This window comes from Bufo bufo, chromosome 1 (genome assembly GCF_905171765.1).
Source record: "Bufo bufo chromosome 1, aBufBuf1.1, whole genome shotgun sequence".
NCBI classification, from domain to species: Eukaryota; Metazoa; Chordata; class Amphibia; order Anura; family Bufonidae; genus Bufo; species Bufo bufo.
In genome coordinates this window covers 580734692-580755575 of record NC_053389.1, presented here as the reverse complement: position 1 = coordinate 580755575, position 20884 = coordinate 580734692, and the positions used below count along the sequence as shown (strand labels likewise).

Here is a 20884-nt window from a genome sequence, read left to right as displayed (position 1 = left end):
TTGTGGAAAGGTGCAGATATGATGTTTCCAAATGAACTGATCGGCATTTCACATGTTTTGTTCACATCGTTCTTATACTTATTCAAGTAATAAAATAAATGTATGGAAAAAGGAAGCAAAAGCCAAATACCTTCAAATTATTTGATCTATTTTTATACAACTTAGAATTTAATGATTTAGAATTCCTTATTTTCCATACCTCAGCAGAGCCAACTGGGCTAACATCAACCACTGATGTACGTCTTTTCTTTTGTACAAAAATAGATTTTCTCCTTTTTCTGCGTCTTGCTGGTTTGGTCTGGGTATTGTCTGCTGCTTGTTCCCCAATAGGAGGCTTTGCAATCTTTTTCCTCTTTCCATAATAATAAGCTGCAGTAAAAACAGTAATGATTAGCAAGACAAATGTACAATCGTATATATGTTCATATTACTAGTCCTAGTACTTCAGAAAGTGTATTCCTTCCTTTACACATCCTTCACATGTACAAATGTTAATGTCATGTGCTTTAAGTGTTTTTCAGGGTATTTGTTACAAGCGTTTTTGGTGGGGTTTATTAATTATGTAACATCTATAACTTTTTTTAAAGTCCTATACAGAGACCAATGGGAAAAAATGCTAGAAAAAAAAAAACACAACCAGAGCATGCAGCGTTTTGAAAAAAATAAAAAAAAACTTCACAAATGCCAAAAACATTTTCTATATGGTGATTTTAAATTACACTGTAGAACTATAAAGTAACACCTGGCTTTGGCATGTTTTGTGCTAAAAACACTGTTAGGGCTCATGCACGCGGCCGTTCCCGTATGGCGGCCCGCAAAACAATCTGGAAGGTGCGCAACGGAGGCACAGGTTTCTCTTTGTGCCTCTGCACCATAAAAAAATAGAACATGTTCCATTGTTTTGCGGTGCGGATAGATCACGGACCCATTCAAGTTGAATGGGTCTGGATCAGTCTGCAGAATCCGCACAGATGTTGTCCTGCATTAGGGACTGCAAATTGCGGTACTCAATGCACGGAATGGCTGAGCAATGGCTGTGTGAATGAGCCCTTACAGAGATGCTGCAAAATGCTCTGTGTGAATCCAGTCTTAGGGCATCTTTACACAGTCAGTGTTTGGTCAGTGATTTCCATCAGTGATTGTGGGAAAAAGCCAGGTGCAGGTCAAAAACACACAACAGATGGAAATCTTATCTCTGTGTATCCTCCACTCCTGGTTTTGGCTTACAATCACTGGTCAAACACTGACTGTGTGAAAGTGGATTTATACTTTCCCTCTCTTTAGAATGTTTTCCTTTGGCTATAAAATTGCATTAAACTGCCATGTGTGAACCTTACTCCCAGAACCACATCTAATTTTTTAGGAAATAACTTAAACTGTTCCCATTTAAAAGCTTGCCAGGGCTGTGCTAGTTACTAATTCCTGGTCCTGTCCTGACACACAGAATATACCAGCTCTACCAAACGCTGGCCCCTGCAGTAAATAGCACCAGCCAATGACTGGGTCACTATGCATTCCCTGGTATTTCCTGTGTGTCAAGATGAAACAAGGAAGCAGCAAGGACCAGGTAAGCATCCCCATTGGAAAAAAAACATTTAAAGAGGACCTGTGACCTCTTCTGACGTCTGCTTTAGTAACTACAGTACTTGCATTCCCCATGTTTTGCCATTTCTTTATTATTTCTACTAGATAGTTATTAGTGAATTAATAGTAGTTTGCAACTAAGTTTGATCTTGGTATTACCAGTTTGGGGGGGGGGGGGATGTTGCTGCACAATCTGACAATAGTAGTACTGATTGGATAGTGTCAGATTGCGCAGAGGCACACTATCTGGACCTTCACTGCAAACTGGTAGCAATTCAATCATAACTTTGAGCAGGGATAATAAAGGAATGGAGTCATAAGTACAGATGCTCCAAAATTTTCATCACAAGGGTAATGCAAGTACTCACTAAACTAGACAAGTCTAGGGAGTTGACAGGTCATCTTTAACACATTTGTTTGCTATTTACGATGTATTATAATAAGATTGCAATTTTTTTCTAATCCAGTCTCCATTTCCTTGTAAAGAAAACTGCGTTCCCCAAATATGAGCCCCATTTTTTAGCTAACAAATAAATGGTTGATACTTTATTTTATTGGACTGTTCTTTGTGTTGATATCTTAAAAAAAAGTTCCAAACCCACTAAAATAAATGAAAAATCTGTAAAACACTGGTCACAATATATACATTTTCTATAAAACTGAGTGTATAGAAATAATAAACTTACAAGTGCGAATGGGCCATGCAATTGGTAAAAAGGCAGATTAGCTTCCTCTGTTTATAACAGGAAAGCACTAAGTACTAAGGGGGACATTTACCAAATCAAATACGTCAGTTTTGTAGCTATTTAAAAAACGTTGCTCGCCATGGCGATTGAGGCATTTTCTGCAACACTTGGTCACATTTTGCAACATTTAGTGAGCCTCGCCACTTTTCAAAGTGGTCTATATTTAAGGGTCAAAAATAAGTTTAGCATTGAAGAAAAAAGGATGCGGCACTCAAAAATTATTTACCATTATTATCCATAAAAATATCGACCAGATAGAAGGGATATAAAAGAAACAGGCCTGTTGCATCTCCACACCAGGCAACCCTCTTGTGTACTTTTACATATAAAGGTGTAAACGATCTTGCTATCACGCCAAATATATTAAGGTGCACCATTTCATAAAGTTGGTGTAGACATGCTAAGCAAAAACAGACTTAAAAATGACACAAAAACAACAGCAAATGATAAATGTCCCCCTAGGGATCTAAAGTAGATTGTTACTATTGTATGCTGTGGAATGTGCTTGTAACTCATAATTAATTGCAACTTAATTCACAGAATAGATCCCCTAAATAGACTTATTAAAAGCTGGTGCACTGATAGTGTTCATAGACCTTCTGTGACTGCTCGCTTACAGGGAGATTTACTCCTCAGCCCAGAGTCAATAAAATATGAATAGTTTCCTGTGTCTGTAATTGTTTGTGGTCCTAATGCACCTGTCATCCAGCTGGAGATGATACATGAATTCCAATAGAATGAATAGAAGATTGAATGCCTTTAGATACTTACTGTATTTGGTTTTCGTATGTATAGAACAGTTTTCTGGACATATGTCAGTAACCAGAAATGGACTGAACAAATTGGAGCAACATTCCAATTTTGCACACACTTTGCGACAAAAGTCTGTAACCTGATCTGATGTTCGGACAATCTTCACAGTCGCCCTGTAGGTTTTACCTTTGTATCTGGAAGGGATACAGACATGAAATGCAGACATTACTTTCTCCATTGTTACACACCTCCCTGCTGCTCTCTTGAGAACCATTTTCACATGGATGGGATTTCCCGTAATTGCCAATTATACCCCAGATCACCAGTCAGCTGTAGAAATCAGATATGGCAACACAGGTAATAACTGACTTCATTGGTTCTGTCACACTAAGTTCATTTGTTATGACTGTGATCCTTGATGTAGTATCTATTTCCAATCAATAACCTTCTCCTGAATGATATATTTTCTACTCTTCTTTAAATCTCCAGGAGTGTTTCACATGAAACAGGAGGCAGACGATTATTAGGACAAACCATATGAACTGTACAGTATTCATATATACATGCTGGGTGTCTTCTCATGAACCCAGAGATGCAGAAAAGGTGGCAGATGTGTGCCAGAGTTCAAAGAACACATATGAATTAAAGGACAATGGCATTATTTTTTAGCTTTATCCACAGTATGTCAAGGCAGTATTATAATTATAAACCAACAACCAACATCTTCGGCCACAGAAAATGAATGTGATTGTAACAGCTCTGTTAATAAAAGCACTGCAATTTATGTTGCTTTCTTTGCATACCATCTACTATGCATTGTATAGAATGAGAAAAGTAAGGATGTGTGGCAGTCTTGTCATGTCAAAAATACTCTGTCCAGGATACCATAACTAATATGAGAGCACAATCAAGTACTTGACATCTTAGGAGTTAGTTGGGTGTTCTTTAGATGTAAGCTTCACCCTGGGCAACTGTTTGCTTTTATGTTATCCATTTATTATCTATATATCTCTGTATCTAATATCTATCTATCACTACCTCCTGGAGTGATCTTATGTAGTTGGCTGCTGACCCACTGAGGGATCAGGCTAAATCATAATAGGGACAAGGCAAGATCAGGGCAGGCAGACAACAGGCAATCCGAAGAAACAGTATGAGGTCAGGGCAGGCAGCAAAGGGTCAATATGATAATCAGGCACAGGTCGGGTCAGGTCAGACAGCAGAGAATATGACTCAGGAATTGGGCAGAAGTCAGTACATGGACACACTAGCAGGGCGTTTTGCAGGAACTAGCACGTTATAAAAAGTTACGGGGTCATTTATAATGCTGAAATATGCCTAAATTAGGCATATTTCAGGCACAAATTGCGGCACAATGTCAGGTCTAAAAAAGTGGGCGTAGCGTGGGCAGGGAAGGGAATGAGCCAGATGGCCTGTCTCATTTACCATTTTCTATGTCTGTTTCAGGCGTAGAAAAAGGTTGGCACTTCTTCATAACTTCGGTGATCCACTGCCACCGATGGGGCTTTATTAAGACCAGCATATAAAACACTGGTCCTAATAAATGTTCCCTTATTGCTTAAAAACCCATAAGTTGGCAGCCGTAGGCTGGGGAAGAGTGTGTGCGTGCTGGCTCTTTAAGCTGCAGAAGGTATGCACCCTATATACAGGAAGAAGAGGCCTTAGCCAACAAGAGGCAGGCTGAAGCCTGCCAGCGAGAGACATGCAGGACTCTGGTAGCCGGGCCAGAGGTCCTGGAACACTGAAGCAGTAGCAGTGGCAGCAGCAGGGTATCTGGATCAGTGGCCGTGCCTGCCTGGCAGAAAAAGAATGTGGCGCGCACAGACCGCCAACATAATACCTGGCCCCATTTATTACAATGCACACAGTCAATATGAGAGCAGAAAAGAAAAAAATTATGGCTCAAAGTTTTTGAATATTTTGAATTTATTTTGGTGTAAGAAATCTTTAAATGAGCTTGATGTCACTCATTTCCCAATTCCCTTTATTTGAGGTTAGTTTTCTACTATGGACTATTTAATCCTGGTTGAAAACACTGATATAGACAATGTAAATAAAATATAGTAAATCACTTGATATTCCTTCAGCCGCATAACTATTACAGACCTCGACAAAAACTTTTTGAAAACTAAAGCAAGTTTGGCAGGAGAAGTTTTGTTTAGTTGCTGGTAGTTCTAGTCTAAACAGTGATCTGCTGCCCAGAAACAATGCAGCTGCATGGAGATGAGCTGTATGAGGACTAGAACTACCAGCAACTAAACAAAACTTCTCCTGCCAAACTTGCTTTAGTTTTCAAAAAGTTTCTGTTGAGGTCTATAAAAGTTATGCTGCTGAAGGAATATCAGACACTTTACTATTTTTTATTTGCATTATTTGTATTTACGTGTGGCGATCACCTCCACTGTATGGGGACAAGGGATCGCTATTGTGATTGCTTGTCCTCATACAACTGCATTGTTTCTGGGCAGCAGATCGCTGTTTAGACAAGACAATCTGCTCCCAAAGACAATTTATGTGTCTGCACAAATGACAGGATAACCCGATGAATGAGCGTTCATCGGGTGATCAGCAGCACCTTTACAAAGGCAGATTGTCAGAGAATCTGCCCATGTAAATCCACCTTTAGTGTCAGTTGTGATATTAAACTTGAAAGTCTTCCAGATTACGGCTCTGCAGACATCCCATATCTATGCAAATAGATTCTGCTTAAAGGGGTTGTCCCATCTCAGACACTGGGGGCATATCGACAGGATAGGTGCAGCTCCCACCTATTGGACCTGCACCTATTCTAAGAACGGAGCCCGCAAAGTCTCGGAGGGCGCATGGGCGGCCAACCTCCATTCATTCCTATGAGAGTGCCGAAAATAGCAGAGTGCTGGCTCGGCTAGTTCTGTGAGGCCCATAGAAGTAAATGGAGCAGTGGCTGCACTTGTGTGGTGTGCTTCCCACTCTTTTCAAAGGGACTTCAGAAAATAGATGAGCATGCCTGGATATGATTTTAAAAAAAGCCAAAGTTTTATATAGAATGGGATGGAAATATAAGGCATGGCAGCTCTTCTACTATATTCAGTATCAATATGAAAAAGAAGGTATAGCCAAAAAGACAGACAAGAAAATCACGTCAAACTGGCTAACAAGAGTAGTTTCATGTGATTATTATATAGGTCTGAGTTCCAAAGAGGTACAAATTGTGTACTGAAATTTATACAAAAATTTCTAAGCAGTATAAACAGTCAGACAGATAAACAGATAGCTAGATAGATAGATAATAAATCCAAAGAACAAGGCAGCACTCCAACTTCAGGAGATGAAAAGGAGATGACCCAATTTATTTCCCAGGCAATGTTTCGGCCCACTCAATGAGGCCTTTGTCAAGCCTTGTTGCTTGACAAAGGCCTCATTGAGTGGGCCGAAACGTTGCCTGGGAAATAAATTTGGTCATCACCTTTTCACCTGAAGTTGGAGTGCTGCCTTGTTCTTTGGATTTATCATACAGTGGAAGAGATGCCTGCCTTCCCTGAGGATTTGCTCCCTATTCACACCATCTAACTTTGCTGCTGCTTTTTCTGTGTTTGTAGATAGATACAGTTGCAAGAAAAAGTATGTGAACCCTTTGGAATGATATGGATTTCTGCACAAATTGGTCATAAAATGTGATCTGATCTTCATCTAAGTCACAACAATAGACAATCACAGTCTGCTTAAACTAATAACACACAAAGAATTAAATGTTACCATGTTTTTATTGAACACACCATATAAACATTCACAGTGCAGGTGGAAAAAGTATGTGAACCCCTACACTTTATCTTTCTACATAAAAAAAAATTCTATTACATCCGGCTTCTGATCTATCTATCTATCTCCTATCTATCTCATATCTATCTATCTATCTATCTATCTATCTATCTATCTATCTATCTATCTATCTATCTGTCTGTCTGTCTATCTATCTATCTATCTATCTATCTATCTATCTATCTATCTATCTCATATCTATCTATTTCATATCTATCTCATATTTATCTATCTAGCTACATATGAAGCAGACTTGAAATTGGCATTTAACACATCACATGCCATTAAAAATGTCAAGTTAAAGTTTGCTATATCTGGATCTATCTATCTCCAGTTGCAAGAAAAAGTATGTGAACCCTTTGGAATGATATGGATTTCTGCACAAATTGGTCATAAAATGTGATCTGATCTTCATCTAAGTCACAACAATAGACAATCACAGTCTGCTTAAACTAATAACACACAAAGAATTAAATGTTACCATGTTTTTATTGAACACACCATATAAACATTCACAGTGCAGGTGGAAAAAGTATGTGAACCCCTAGACTAATGACATCTCCAAGAGCTAATTGGAGTGAGGTGTCAGCCAACTGGAGTCCAATCAATGAGATGAGATTGGAGGTGTTGGTTACAGCTGCCCTGCGCTATAAAAAACACACACCAGTTCTGGGTTTGCTTTTCACAAGAAGCATTGCCTGATGTGAATGATGCCTCGCACAAAAGAGCTCTTAGAAGACCTACGATTAAGAATTGTTGACTTGCATAAAGCTGGAAAGGGTTATAAAAGTATCTCCAAAAGCCTTGCTGTTCATCAGTCCACGGTAAGACAAATTGTCTATAAATGGAGAAAGTTCAGCACTGCTGCTACTCTCCCTAGGAGTGGCCGTCCTGTAAAGATGAGTGCAAGAGCACAGCGCAGACTGCTCAATGAGGTGAAGAAGAATCCTAGAGTGTCAGCTAAAGACTTACAAAAGTCTCTGGCATACGCTAATATCCCTGTTAGCGAATCTACGATACGTAAAACACTAAATAAGAATGGATTTCATGGGAGGATATCACAGAGGAATCTACGATACGTAAAACACTAAATAAGAATGGATTTCATGGGAGGATATCACAGAGGAAGCCACTGCTGTCCAAAAAAAACATTGCTGCAGGTTTACAGTTTGCACAAGAGCACCTGGATGTTCCACAGCAGTACTGGCAAAATATTCAGTGGACAGATGAAACCAAAGTTGAGTTGTTTGGAAGAAACACACAACACTATGTGTGGAGAAAAAGAGGCACAGCACACCAACATCAAAACCTCATCCCAACTGTGAAGTATGGTGGTTGGAGCATCATGGTTTGGGGCTGTTTTGCCCTCGTCAAGGCCTGGACGGATTGCTATCATCGAAGGAAAAATGAATTCCCAAGTTTATCAAGACATTTTGCAGGAGAACTTAAGGCCATCTGTCCACCAGCTGAAGCTCAACAGAAGATGGGCGTTGCAACAGGACAACGACCCAAAGCATAGAAGTAAATCAACAACAGAATGGCTTAAACAGAAGAAAATACGCCTTCGGGAGTGGCCCAGTCAACGTCCTGATCTTAACCCGATTGAGATGCTGTGGCATGACCTCAAGAAAGTGATTCACACCAGACATTCCAAGATTATTGCTGAACTGAAACAGTTCTGTAAAGAGGAATGGTCAAGAATTACTCCTGACCGTTGTGCACGTCTGATCTACAACTACAGGAAACGTTTGGTTGAAGTTATTGCTGCCAGTTATTAAATCAAAGGGTTCACATACTTTTTCCACCTGCACTGCGAATGTTTACATGGTGTGGTCAATAAAAACATGGTAACATTTAATTCTTTGTGTTTTTAGTTTAAGCAGACTGTGATTGTCTATTGTTGTGACTTAGATGAAGATCAGATCACATTTTATGACCAATTTGTGCAGAAATCCATATCATTCCAAAGGGTTCACATACTTTTTCTTGCAACTGGAGATAGATAGATCCAGATATAGCAAACTTTAACTTGACATTTTTAATGGCATGTGATGTGTTAAATGCCAATTTCAAGTCTGCTTCATATGTAGCTAGATAGATAGATATGAGATAGATATGAAATAGATAGATATATAGATAGATATGAGATAGATAGATAGATAGATATGAGATAGATAGATCAGAAGCCGGATGTAATAGAATTTTTTTTTATGTAGAAAGATAAAGTGTAGGGTAAAAGAGTAAAGTGTTGTGCGCTGTGAAAAATTACCCACTCTACTCTGAATTGTTGTTTTCATGTTTTTGTCCTTTAAACACACTTAAATGAGCTGCAGATTGCAGAAATGGCCAGTTCTGGGTTTGGCAAATGATCCCTTTAGTGTTGCTAGGAGATTCGAATTTACGGAATAAACCCTGCCCAGATGATAAGCTCCTTACAGTAGACTGCATAACTCAGTAAAATGATTTAGAATCTATTTAATTTGCAATTAGATCTGTCATTGAAGACTGCAAGAAACATAGTAATAAAATTCAGCCTCTACAAACAATGCACAGCTACATTAACAGAAATGAAACACTTCTACTTTACATTCCAGCAAACCGTAATATTGCTAAATTATAATGCAGAGAAAATCTCAGGTGCTGACATTTATAATGCCTTCATTTAATGTAAAATGCTGCTAAGAACAGTCAGAAAAAAGGTAGCTGGCAGTAAAATGATCTTTCTACCCATTTTAGTCATTTTAGGTAGTAAGCATAATTTGTGTTATACATTATACTTATTGTGGAGTTTTTTACATTGTAAATTGTATACTAATAAAATAAAACACTGGTAATATTCATTAAAGTTCTAAAAACACTTGTACATACATAGCATCTCCCTGGCCCTGGTAGGTTTCACAGCTAGCACCCCAAGTGTGTACCAATTACCTATAGCCTTAGGTACATTCAAACCATACCCCTTTCCTATAAAGCCACACCCCTTACCGCTTACACACACACATTCTTGCCGGGAAAGGCATAAAGAGGTTACAATAGTGTATTAAACACTTTATAAATGCATTGTAAAGCATGTACACCAGTTAAATTTTTTATTTTTTGGCTAAAATCTGCCAAAAATCTGGCGCATTGTCAATTGTAAATCTGCCCCAATGTCTGTTCCAAAACGAAAAGAATTGGACAGAGGCCAATTAACTACACACTACTATTTGTATGTAATGCATTTCCCTTCTGCATAATTAGATTATATATGGATTGCACATTGAAATGTATTCATACAGTAATATAGTTTATAAAGAATTTAGTTTATTCTGTAATATTAATCCAGCACAAGTAAATAGATGCACAGCAAGCATACATTCATCACTATGTCATTTGTAGAAATGTGTATAAAAATCAGCAAATACTATAAATCTGTCACAAACTGTCACCTACACCGTAAAATGCATCTATAAAATATCATTAATGAACTGAGCTGTTTTCAATAAATGTGTAATAAAACGTACTGCTGGCATGGTTTCAAGTGGTCTCAATGAGCCTGGCAATTGTAAAACGATATTGCAAGCAAAGGATTACAGATGAGTAAATCACAGATAAGATACTTAAATCCTATTAAAGGATATTATCCAGAAACACCTATTAGGAAATGGCATTATTAGCAGTAATCAGGAGAGTTTCATTAAGAATAGGTCATGGTAAATTAGTTTAATTAGCTTCCCTGACAAATCTAAATGTGGCTCAGACAAAATTGACATTTTTTTTTTTTAGCTTTAAGAACAAATTAAAGATTAGTAGAAAAAATACTGTCAACACATCTCTCCCATGTGTAACCAAGCATATGACATTTACAGGTGGTCTCTTCATAGCTATAGGGGAAAATTACGGGAAATTGAGGACTGCATTTTGTAAGCTGTTCAAAATTCAGAATAACAAGGTCATCTTTACTGTGTAATTCATCCACATTTGCTGATCCTTGACCTATTCGGTATATGCTGTGCCCCCTTGGTGTAGGAACACTTGAAGGCAAAGTACTAAGAGACATGCTCAGCGCATTATTGATCCAGTGAGATATCTGACTGTCATTTCCTGGAGTCGGGAAGTCACTGGCATACTTGAGAATCCAAACTGACAGCAGCTGCTTGGAAAATACTTGGCAGATTGCCTCTGTTTCATTTCAGTATATTCCATCTACTAGTAACCAACTAAACAGACAAATTCCATAGGCAAAAAACTGTTCTTTCTATTATGAGACCTGAACAGTTATGTCAATCTAGGAGAATAAAGTGAAATATGTCTGTTGCAGACTGTCCATATGCAATTTGAAATACAAGGCACTTTTAAATATTTCTATTGTAACCAGCATGGTGGCTCAGTGGTTAGCACTGGTGCCTTACGGGGGACCCAGGGGTGCTGGGGTCCCAGGTTCAAATCTGACCAAGGATTAGAACCTAGTGAGTAGGTTGTTGACCGCCATTGGAGACAGCAAGTAATGATAATGTCTGTAAAGTGCTGTGGAATATGTCAACACTATATAAGTGAGTAAAAGAAATAACAAAATAATTAAAAGAGGCATTAACCTCACCATGCATATTACATAAAAAGTAAATGAACACTATAATAGTTATTCATTAAAAAACCCATGCTCTCTCCCCTCCCCTGGTTTAAAAACTGATGGACATGGTCAAGGTCTTTTGAAAGTATATAAATTAAGACAATAATAATCATCAATAAATAAAATATCCCAAAAGGAAACAAGAATAAATCCCCAGAGAGATCACCCAAACCACATAAGTACAGCTGGCCATACATTTTCAATGCTCCGTTGGCCCATAGCTATCCAACACACTTGCATGTTTTCAATGAGACACCGAATACCTTTGTTAGCTCATTGTCACTGAGAACAAAGGATCAGGTACGTTGAAATTCAACATGCTCAGTCACCCCCTTCCTTCACATTTGCAAAACTCACTTTGGTCAAGCATGTCACACATATTAGATGGTCAGCTTTTCCTGCTTTTGTATAACCTAAAGGTCCAGATATACATTAGACTATGTCAGCCAAACCTCCCAACAGATGATTTGATGTCGAGGGAGAGAAGGATCAGGCGCATTGAATTTTAATACCTGATCCTTTTGTTTTCTGGGGAGATAAGCCAGTGCCAGTGTTTGTCCAACAGCTGTTTAAGGTATATGGGAACCATAAGCCTAAGGCTGGGTTCACACCTGAGCGTTTTACAGCGCGCTCCTACGCGCTGTAAAATGCTCAACAGGCAAAAACCAATGTTTCCCTATGGGCATGGTTCTCACCTGAGCGTTTTACAGCGCGTATGAACGCGCTGTAAAACGCCCTACGCCCCAAGAAGTACAGGAGCTTCTTTGGGGGGTATTGTCGCGCATAACACCTCTGTTTTTCATTGTACGCCTCTGTGGTCAATAGCAAGAACGCGCGTACGACGCGAGTTTCCAAAATACAAAAACGCCCCAAAATACGCCCGATAAAAACGCCTGTAAACAGCGCATATCGAATACGCTCAGGTCTGAACCCAGCCTAAGGGACCTAATACCCCCAGCAGTGGTCATGTGTCTTCCAAGCTTCATGTGACCCAGTGATGTGACACCTGGGGTCACTGCTGTGGCCAGTCATTGGCTGCAGCGGTACATGTTATGCCTGTCCATGCCGGAGGGGATGGAGCACTATGAATGGAAGGATCTGGAACCAATTGACAAGGAACAGGTACATAAATATGCTTAAGGGTCCATTCACACGTCCGTTTTTTCTTTCCTGATCTGTTCCGTTTTTTGCTGAACAGATCTGGACCAGATCTTGACCCATTCATTTTCAATGGGTCCTGGAAAAAAACGGACAGCTCAATGTCTGATTTTTTTCAGGACCCATTGAAAATGAATGGGTCCAGATCTGGTCCAGATCTGTTCAGCAAAAAACGGAACAGATCAGGAAAGAAACAACGGACGTGTGAATGGACCCTTACTCCACAGGTCTGGCACTGAGGGGGGGACCTAAAATTTGTTTAAAAGGTGGAGAACAGCTTATGTAACCAGGACAATTGAACTGAAAGCAAAGTGAGGCATTAAAGGGCCCTTTACACGGGCTGAAAAACCACCAGATAATCTTTAATGAGTGCTCATAGGAATGCTTGTTAGCGATTATCTAGAGGTGTAAAGGGACCGCTGAATACCTGATGAACAAGCGCAATGCTTGTAAATTGCATCATTCCTGTCGTCACAAAAATCGTCCTTTGCAGGCAGATCGTACTGGTGTAAACAGCCTCTGCTGCTGGCAAACAACGAGTCTGTATGGTGATGAGCGATGGCATTAGCGATCACTCCTTCCGATACTGTGGAGGAGATTGCTTCATCACCTCTGCTAATGAGCAAGCGATTGCCAAGAAGGAATGCTTCCCATGTAAAGAGGCCTTAGACTACATGCACACAAATGTATTTTGTTCCCGTGTCCTTTCCGTTTATTTTGCGGATAGGATGCAGACCCATTCATTTCAATAGGTCCGCAAAAAATGCGGACAGCACACCGTGTGATATCTGCATCCGTATGTCCGTTCCGTAGCCCTGCAAAATAAATATAACATGTCCTATTCTTGTCCGTTTTAGGCATTGTTACAATGGATCCACAAAAAAAAGATGTCATCCGTTTATTTTTTTTGCAAAACACATATGGTCGTGTGCATGTAGCTTTAAGGCATGGTGTACACAACCATATTACTGACGATGGCAAATCTGTAAGATCATGCTAAAATTAAGGCTTTCCTGATCTCACAGGACAGGATCTATAGCGCTGTAGTGTGGATGTAAGCAAAGGGGGGACTAAGCCTCTACAAGGATACATGTAGTCTGGTTTAACATATGTTTTTACCAACAGTTACTGTAGTTACAATTAACAATTAGCAATAAAAGGGCAGCATGTGTGATTAATATGCAGTGACAGCTAATAAAATTCCCTGTACCAAAACCTAGCTCTATTTTATAATGGAGTTTACAAAGACCCTAAAAGCAAGTTTTACTAGTACTGTAACTATTTCATAGGTTTATGTTGGAACAAGTCTGCACACTCTTTCGAGGCTGAAAGGTACAACTTGATCAGCAGTGAGTTAGATGGCACATAAAGTGCCCGTATTCATCAGATCGGTCTCATCTTAGCATACCCCTGGCAGCATGTAAAGGCTTAAATACTATGACATTCCTAGATGTGGGTGATCGGCTAACAAAGTGCCTACTAGACTATTACATTAAACAGAAATGTGTCCTAATTTGTATGCTAACATAAGTCTAGCACTGAAATATCTGACCTTCTATCTGAGAAGCTCTAGCAGTCCATTAATAAGCATTTAATACATCAGCCCAGTATGTTCTTGGATTACTTGTCATTGTTTAACCAGAAGTCATCTGTTCTCAGTGCGCAAGGCTGAAGCACCAGTAAGAATAATGACCTGTGTGCATTTGCAAAGGATTACTTACTTGGCTTTAAGTGTTTCTTCCTGGAAATTCCATGATGTGTCTTCCACTAACTGTAACTCTCGTAAGACCCGTCCAGGTTTGTAGGCAGCATTAATTACCATACCGAGGACCTGCCACAAATATATAGCAAGTAAGTATCTGTACTGCGGCCAGCTTCACCATATAAAAGAGCATGTGTTTAAGTGCAGCACTGGGTTTAATAATATGGAACAAAAGACAGTTGGACTTTTTGCAATGATACATTTTACACATTATACATCTTTTCTATTTTAATCCATATCTGACTTAGTTTACTGAAAGATCTTTAAGCAATTGACCTTTAATGCTTTATAGCCTAATACTAAACGAGGACATGGCACTAAAATAACAAGCAGCACTGACTTAAAATGTGAAATGCAACTCTAGATGTGGGGATTTTTAAAGGGGTTCTCCTTAAAGGAAAATCAATGTTCATATACCCTATTAGGAGACCCTGCTCGAGACCGCGCAGGTATTAGACAGAATGGAGAACTGTAGTTCTCATATTAAAGAGGTTATCCCACGAAAAGTACCACAAGGTAGATGATAAATATGGGCTCATAGGGGATCCCCAGTAATCCTGAGAAAGGGATGTCTTCAAGTTTCCTCTCTGAATGGAGCGGTAGGGCACATGCCTACTTGTTGCTTCTTTCACGTCTAAGCGACTTATGTAGACAGTATTCGGTCAGTCCTGTAGACATGAATGGAGCAGTAGAGCGACATGAACGCTCCCACTATATTCAGATCGGAAACTTGGGGAATACCCATTCTCAGGACCTCTGGGGGTCCTAGTGGTTGGACCGGCATGATCAGATATTTTCATCTATCCTGTGGATAGGTGATAAATACTTTTCATGGGATAACCCCTTTAAAAGAGTTATCTATGATCCCTTTAAGATGGTGTTCTAACACAATACAAAAGGTTTCCCATGGCCTGCAAAGAACCAAACTAAACAAAAGTATGTCCAACTCACCAATACAGGAGTTCTGCGCATTTCAAACATATCCCGGTCCCTGCAGGAACTGGCTTGGGATGCCGCTCAGCCAATCACTGGATAAGATGGGTCTTTGATGCAGCCAGTAATTGGCTGATCGGCATTCCCAGTCATTTCCTGCCAGGTCGCGAACAGGAGCAGAAAGTGGAGATCAGCATGGACCTGGGACCATCAAAATTGATGATGTGAGCATAAGCTCCCCTGTTCTGTTAACCATTTTCAGGCCACAGTAGAGCTTATGAATTGTGCTGGAATACCCTTTAAACTTTTAAACCTTTGTATTTTCCCTGAAGATGCCAGTAATAGCTGCTCGTAATTTAAATAGAGCTTTTGTCAGCAGTCAGCTCCCAGAATAAGGTAACCACAATCAGTACCTGTAATGTGCTTATAGCACTTATAGCACCTGCAAAGCAGAGGATTTGTATTTCCCTGGGTTACTATAAGATAAGCTGCTCCAATTGTAATATTGTAATTCTATTAGTGTATGAATTCCTAATATTTTGAGTGTCTCCCAACTTTTGTCACAGTGTCACCTTTCTATTTTGGAAGTAGAACATGTACATGACTTTCTAAAGATCAAGCCACAAGAATCAGATGAGATGTGACATTTGGGAGATGTAGGATACTACAAAGTTAGCAGAAAACAGTCCACAGCCACCACTCATTTCTAAAAGCCACACATTAATACACTGCACGTTGTTTGGTTGGAGGTGTTTTAATCAGTTTGCTGCCAGATCTTTTCCTTTCATTTGCATCACTGAGCTATATTGTGCCGTAGAGAAACTTATTTAGAGTTCACTACCTTAGTAGACTAATCTGCTGGCTGAGAAACGTAAACTGAATCTACAAAGTACTCTAATTAGGTCATAAATTTCATAGGGCGTACTGCGAATATTTCCCAAAGCAAATGTAGTATATTTAATTCATGGGTGAGTGCATCTAAACCAATTACATCAGTATGCTGTTTAGACTGGCAGTCACTATTCACTAAGAGGCATCTGTTAATTCATTTTTATTGTTGTTTCAGCTTCTAGAATGAAATGAACGTCTTAATAATGTGATAATACAATGAGGTGCAGTAATAACATGAAAACGCCAAACTGTTCAGACCAAAATTATAAACTTAATCTTCAGCTGCTTGTCTTTTTCTGTGAAGTTGGGAAAAATGCTATCCAGTTAATGGGCAACTGGGCGACAATATAGCCATTACAGCTCCTACGGCTGTGTCACTTATCTCCTGCTGACTTCTGGATGGCAAATCTGCCAAGAATGCAGCAATATAAGAATCAAATATATTTTGAGACAGATTTTCAAATGTTTAAAAAACCCAAGAGACTACCCATGTGGGAGCTGTAGTGACAAATCAGTTTAGTTGTTACCCAACGCTCCCAGAAAAATATATCACTAGGAAACAGCTAAGTAGAAGTTTTAACATCTCAGCTGAAGAGGACAACTCAAACGTCTTGTCATAATTATTTTTTTACTGGGAAATTCTCTTTAATATAATGGTGCCCAACTGGCAGCATGTGCACGGCCAAGCACAGTGTCCAAGTGAACGTGTTTTCACTTCCTCTGGCACAGTAGGAGGTTGTCACAGTTAGGCTAGTTTCACACTAGCAGTAAATTCTTCTGGCAGGCTGTTTCGGTAGAGGAATATGCTACGAGTCGGCATAGATTGGAGTACTGACTATAATGGGACCCAGCGGTGATCTGGCCTGTTTCTGGCATTAGTGCAGGGATTTGGCCAGACAAATCCCGTCACTAATGCCAGAAACAGGGCAGATCCCCACCGAGTCCAATTATAGTCAATGGGCTCTGGCGGGATCAGGTAGAATCCGGCTATGCTGGATAACATGGCTGCCTGTAGGCTGTTCCTCTGCCGAAACAGCCGGCCAAAAGTGTGAAGCTAGCCTTAGCAGCCACTGACCACCCCCCACAGTAGCATTCTTATAGAGTACAATAGAGCGGCACAGGAATTTAGTTAATGTAAGAATAAACATGCTACACTGTGGCTTATACAATGGTATAGGCAAAAGTGGCACTATGGTTGGTTCTCATTAGGGCAGTGTTGCTTCTAATGTGGGCATGACGTTGGTTTTTATTGGGAACAAAAGTGGTCAATTTTATTACCTGAATAGTTGTCCCTGGGGAAAAAAGTATGCAAATTAGCTCTCTTCAAGAGGAAGAAAACTGACTCTCTAGTGCCACCAACTGTTTCCATGTATGCACTGTTGTGGGCTTTCATTGTGCATTATAGCTAGCTTTTATGAAGGCACCATATTTCGATGCTGCATAGGCAACACTGCAGCTAAAGTTATCGGAGCAGTGTAGTTGTCACTGTTATTGGAGAACTGTGGATTTCACTATTATGGAGGCACTGAGGGATGTCACTATTATTGGGGCAATGTGGCTGTCACTGTATTTCCACTACCGTAGATGATTCTATCTGCAAGAGTAAAATGGATAGGCTTGCACAAACATATAGGACTTGTTTCTACTATATATAGTTGAAGAGTATATTGAACTCAATCACAAATCTTGTTAGAGAAGTAGAAGGAACTTTGCTTAAGAAAATATTTTGCCTTTTTTCCCCCTTATGGCAAAAATGCACTTTATTAAATTTCAGAACGCACTTTAATACTTCTTTAAAGTAAATTTTTAAAGATAGGTTATTCAAAGTATTGCGACTAACTTTCTTGAAGCCAATGTACAGGTCCTAATGTCTGAAATGAAACCTACATAATTATTTGCAGAGTTGAACTTTGGCTAATCCCATAAAATGTTTAAGATCACATTGTAAAATATTGAGGACAAATTCCAATGTACTGCCATGACATTTGCTTTTCGTTAAAAGATCTTATATACAAATTGTTCTCTTTTTATAGTATACAATAATAATGTATGATTAGCAACTATAAGGTGATGGGCAAAAAAATATGTAAAAAAATATCAACACTAAAAAAGTAATAAAAAATATGAACAGAATAATCTCACACCAAAAAGTGTAACATCAAAAGAATTCACTTGAAATTTAGTATGCCAAGAAAAAAAATTGTGCAGCAGTATTTATTGCTGCCTGTGTACTTTTCCAAGTCGGGGATTTAAACCTGACCATAAAAAAGTGGCTCATGAGCAAAGCACATAAAAAGAACACTGACATTCAAGTGCTAAAATATTATTTATAAAAGTATAAATGATTCACATTTGAAGCTGTTCTCCATATGAGCCATTACTATAATGGCAGAATAACAAAAGGCACACACATATTTAAAATAGAAGAGGATGAATATAAATACGGTATCATAACAGCTGCAAAATACTAAGACATATTAATAATATATATATATATATATATATATATATATATATATATTACTTTATTATAATCATATTCCCAGATAGCTTAGATTATTTATAATGGCTCATTTTCTCTAGGGGACAAGCATCAGGGGAAATAAAATGGATACTGTCCTATTAGCACACACAAAACACATCCTGATAACACAGCTAGATGAGTTACTTCAAAGCAGCGAGCTAAAGAGCTGTCTCAGTTCTCCTCACTACTCTTGCTGTCATGAATTATGATCTTACATACAGCTAACAAGATATTAGCTGTGTGTAGTAAGGGAGAAAAGTGAAAGTGGAGAGAAAAAATGGCCAAGACAGACTGCTGTGTGACTGTGGTACTACAGCAGAGTGTGGGGGTAATGAGAGAGCAAGGAAGTCCAAAGGCCAGTGACTACATGACTGTATGAGGTTCACAACTTCCAAATTGTAAAACCCCCATCATAATATGTTGCAGGTTCCTCTAATGCTACTGAACAAGCTGTGACCAATCAAGGAATAGACTCCACAAGACACCTAAAGATGTCATTATGACATCTGGCACCAAGATTTTCCTCAAACCATCCCTGAACAATTTTTGCAGTGTGGCAAGGTGCATTAAGAGGTCACTGCCATTAGGAAATTTCACTGCAATGAAGGGGTGTATTTGGTTTGCAACAATGTTTAGGAAAGCAAAGCCCAGGTCCACATGATATAAATGAAACCTTAATTTAACACTTTCTTCCATGGCCTAGTTCTGATGTTCATGTGTCTACTGTGGGCACTTTCAGATGACAGCATTCATTTTTTCTGTAATTTTTGGTGCAATAGCTCTTCTTTAGGAATGAACCAGATGGGATAACCTTTGCATCCCACATTAAATAGAGCCTTGACAGCCATGAACCTGGCGTAGGTTGACTGGTTGTTCTTCCTTGTGTTACTTTTGGTAGGTGCTAATCACTGTACAATGAGTACACCCAACAAGACCTCCTGTTTTGGAGATACAGTAGTGCTGGGCTTGGCATGCTGTGAGGAGGCCACAGCACTCACCTCTTCAAACTGCTTATCGGTGGAAGTGATCTGATACCAATCTGATATTGATGACCTAGCCTGAAGATACTGAACTTCCAGAAAGCCCTTAACTGCATCCCCATCTCAGTCAGACCATTCACTCTTACCACGGAGGGATGGGGTTAAGTGACTCAGTTAGAGCATAGCATATTACATTGATAAGTGCAATGCTCTTCTAGGGGAATCTTTATCTACTATCAAGAGAACAATAGAGCTGTCATTCTGTTATCCCAATTCTACAATCAATTATTTTACTAATAGATAATAAGGACATGCACTAACATTTTCATTGACTCAAGGCTGATGAAAGAGCCTATACGAGAAATACTTTTGCAGTGGAGGCAGCAGGAGGTGGTAAGGGCCTGGATGTGCAGTTTGAAGGACAGTGTGGAATCAAATGTCATCCTAAGGCTACTTTCACACTAGCGTTCGGGTGTCCGCTTGTGAGCTCCGTTTGAAGGGGCTCACAAGCGGCCCCGAACGCATTCGTCCAGCCCTAATGCATTCTGAGTGGACGCGGATCCGCTCAGAATGCATCAGTCTGGCAGCATTCTTACAATGTAAGTCAATGGGGACGGATCCGTTTGAAGATGACACAATATGGCTCAATCTTCAAACGGATCCGTCCCCCATTGACTTTCAATGTAAAGTCTGAACGAATCCGTTCAGGCTACTTTCACACTTAGAATTTTTTTCAAACTATAATGCAGACGGATCCGTTCTGAACGGATACAAACGTCTGCATTATATGAGCGGATCCGTCTGAGCAGACATCAGACGGACCCGCTCTGAACTCTAGTGTGAAAGTAGCCTAAGCCAGATGGCTTTTGAGACTGAGGAAAGTGTGAAGCTATTAACTGTGCTTCTTAATATTCCCCACCTCTAAACAAAGAATATTGTGGGATACAAAGAAGTGGTCATAAGTGGGAAATATGCAAACCTTTTTTAGATTCTAGGTGCAGGTCACTGTTAAGTGATGCAACTACAGTATATGAAACAGGAAGTCCTGGATTAGACTTTAACCTTGGGAATATTTGTGAAACATTATGGTGATGTTTGACAGTTTTATTTGCTTTTCAAAAATAG

The 20884-nt window shown here is 39.4% G+C and overlaps 1 protein-coding gene across 6 annotated transcripts in view; it reads right to left on the bottom strand.

Annotated features, from left to right (window-relative positions):
- SFMBT2 (Scm like with four mbt domains 2) overlaps positions 1 to 20884 on the bottom strand; it is a 300595-nt gene that overhangs the window by 22504 nt on the left and 257207 nt on the right. For all 6 annotated transcript variants that reach the window (XM_040413315.1, XM_040413318.1, XM_040413313.1 and 3 more), the window contains 3 exons: positions 14391 to 14500; positions 3102 to 3277; positions 200 to 369 (listed from right to left, as the gene is read on the bottom strand). In XM_040413315.1, the coding sequence (XP_040269249.1) occupies positions 200 to 369; positions 3102 to 3277; positions 14391 to 14500 (456 nt within the window). The remainder of the gene's footprint in view (positions 1 to 199; positions 370 to 3101; positions 3278 to 14390; positions 14501 to 20884) is intronic.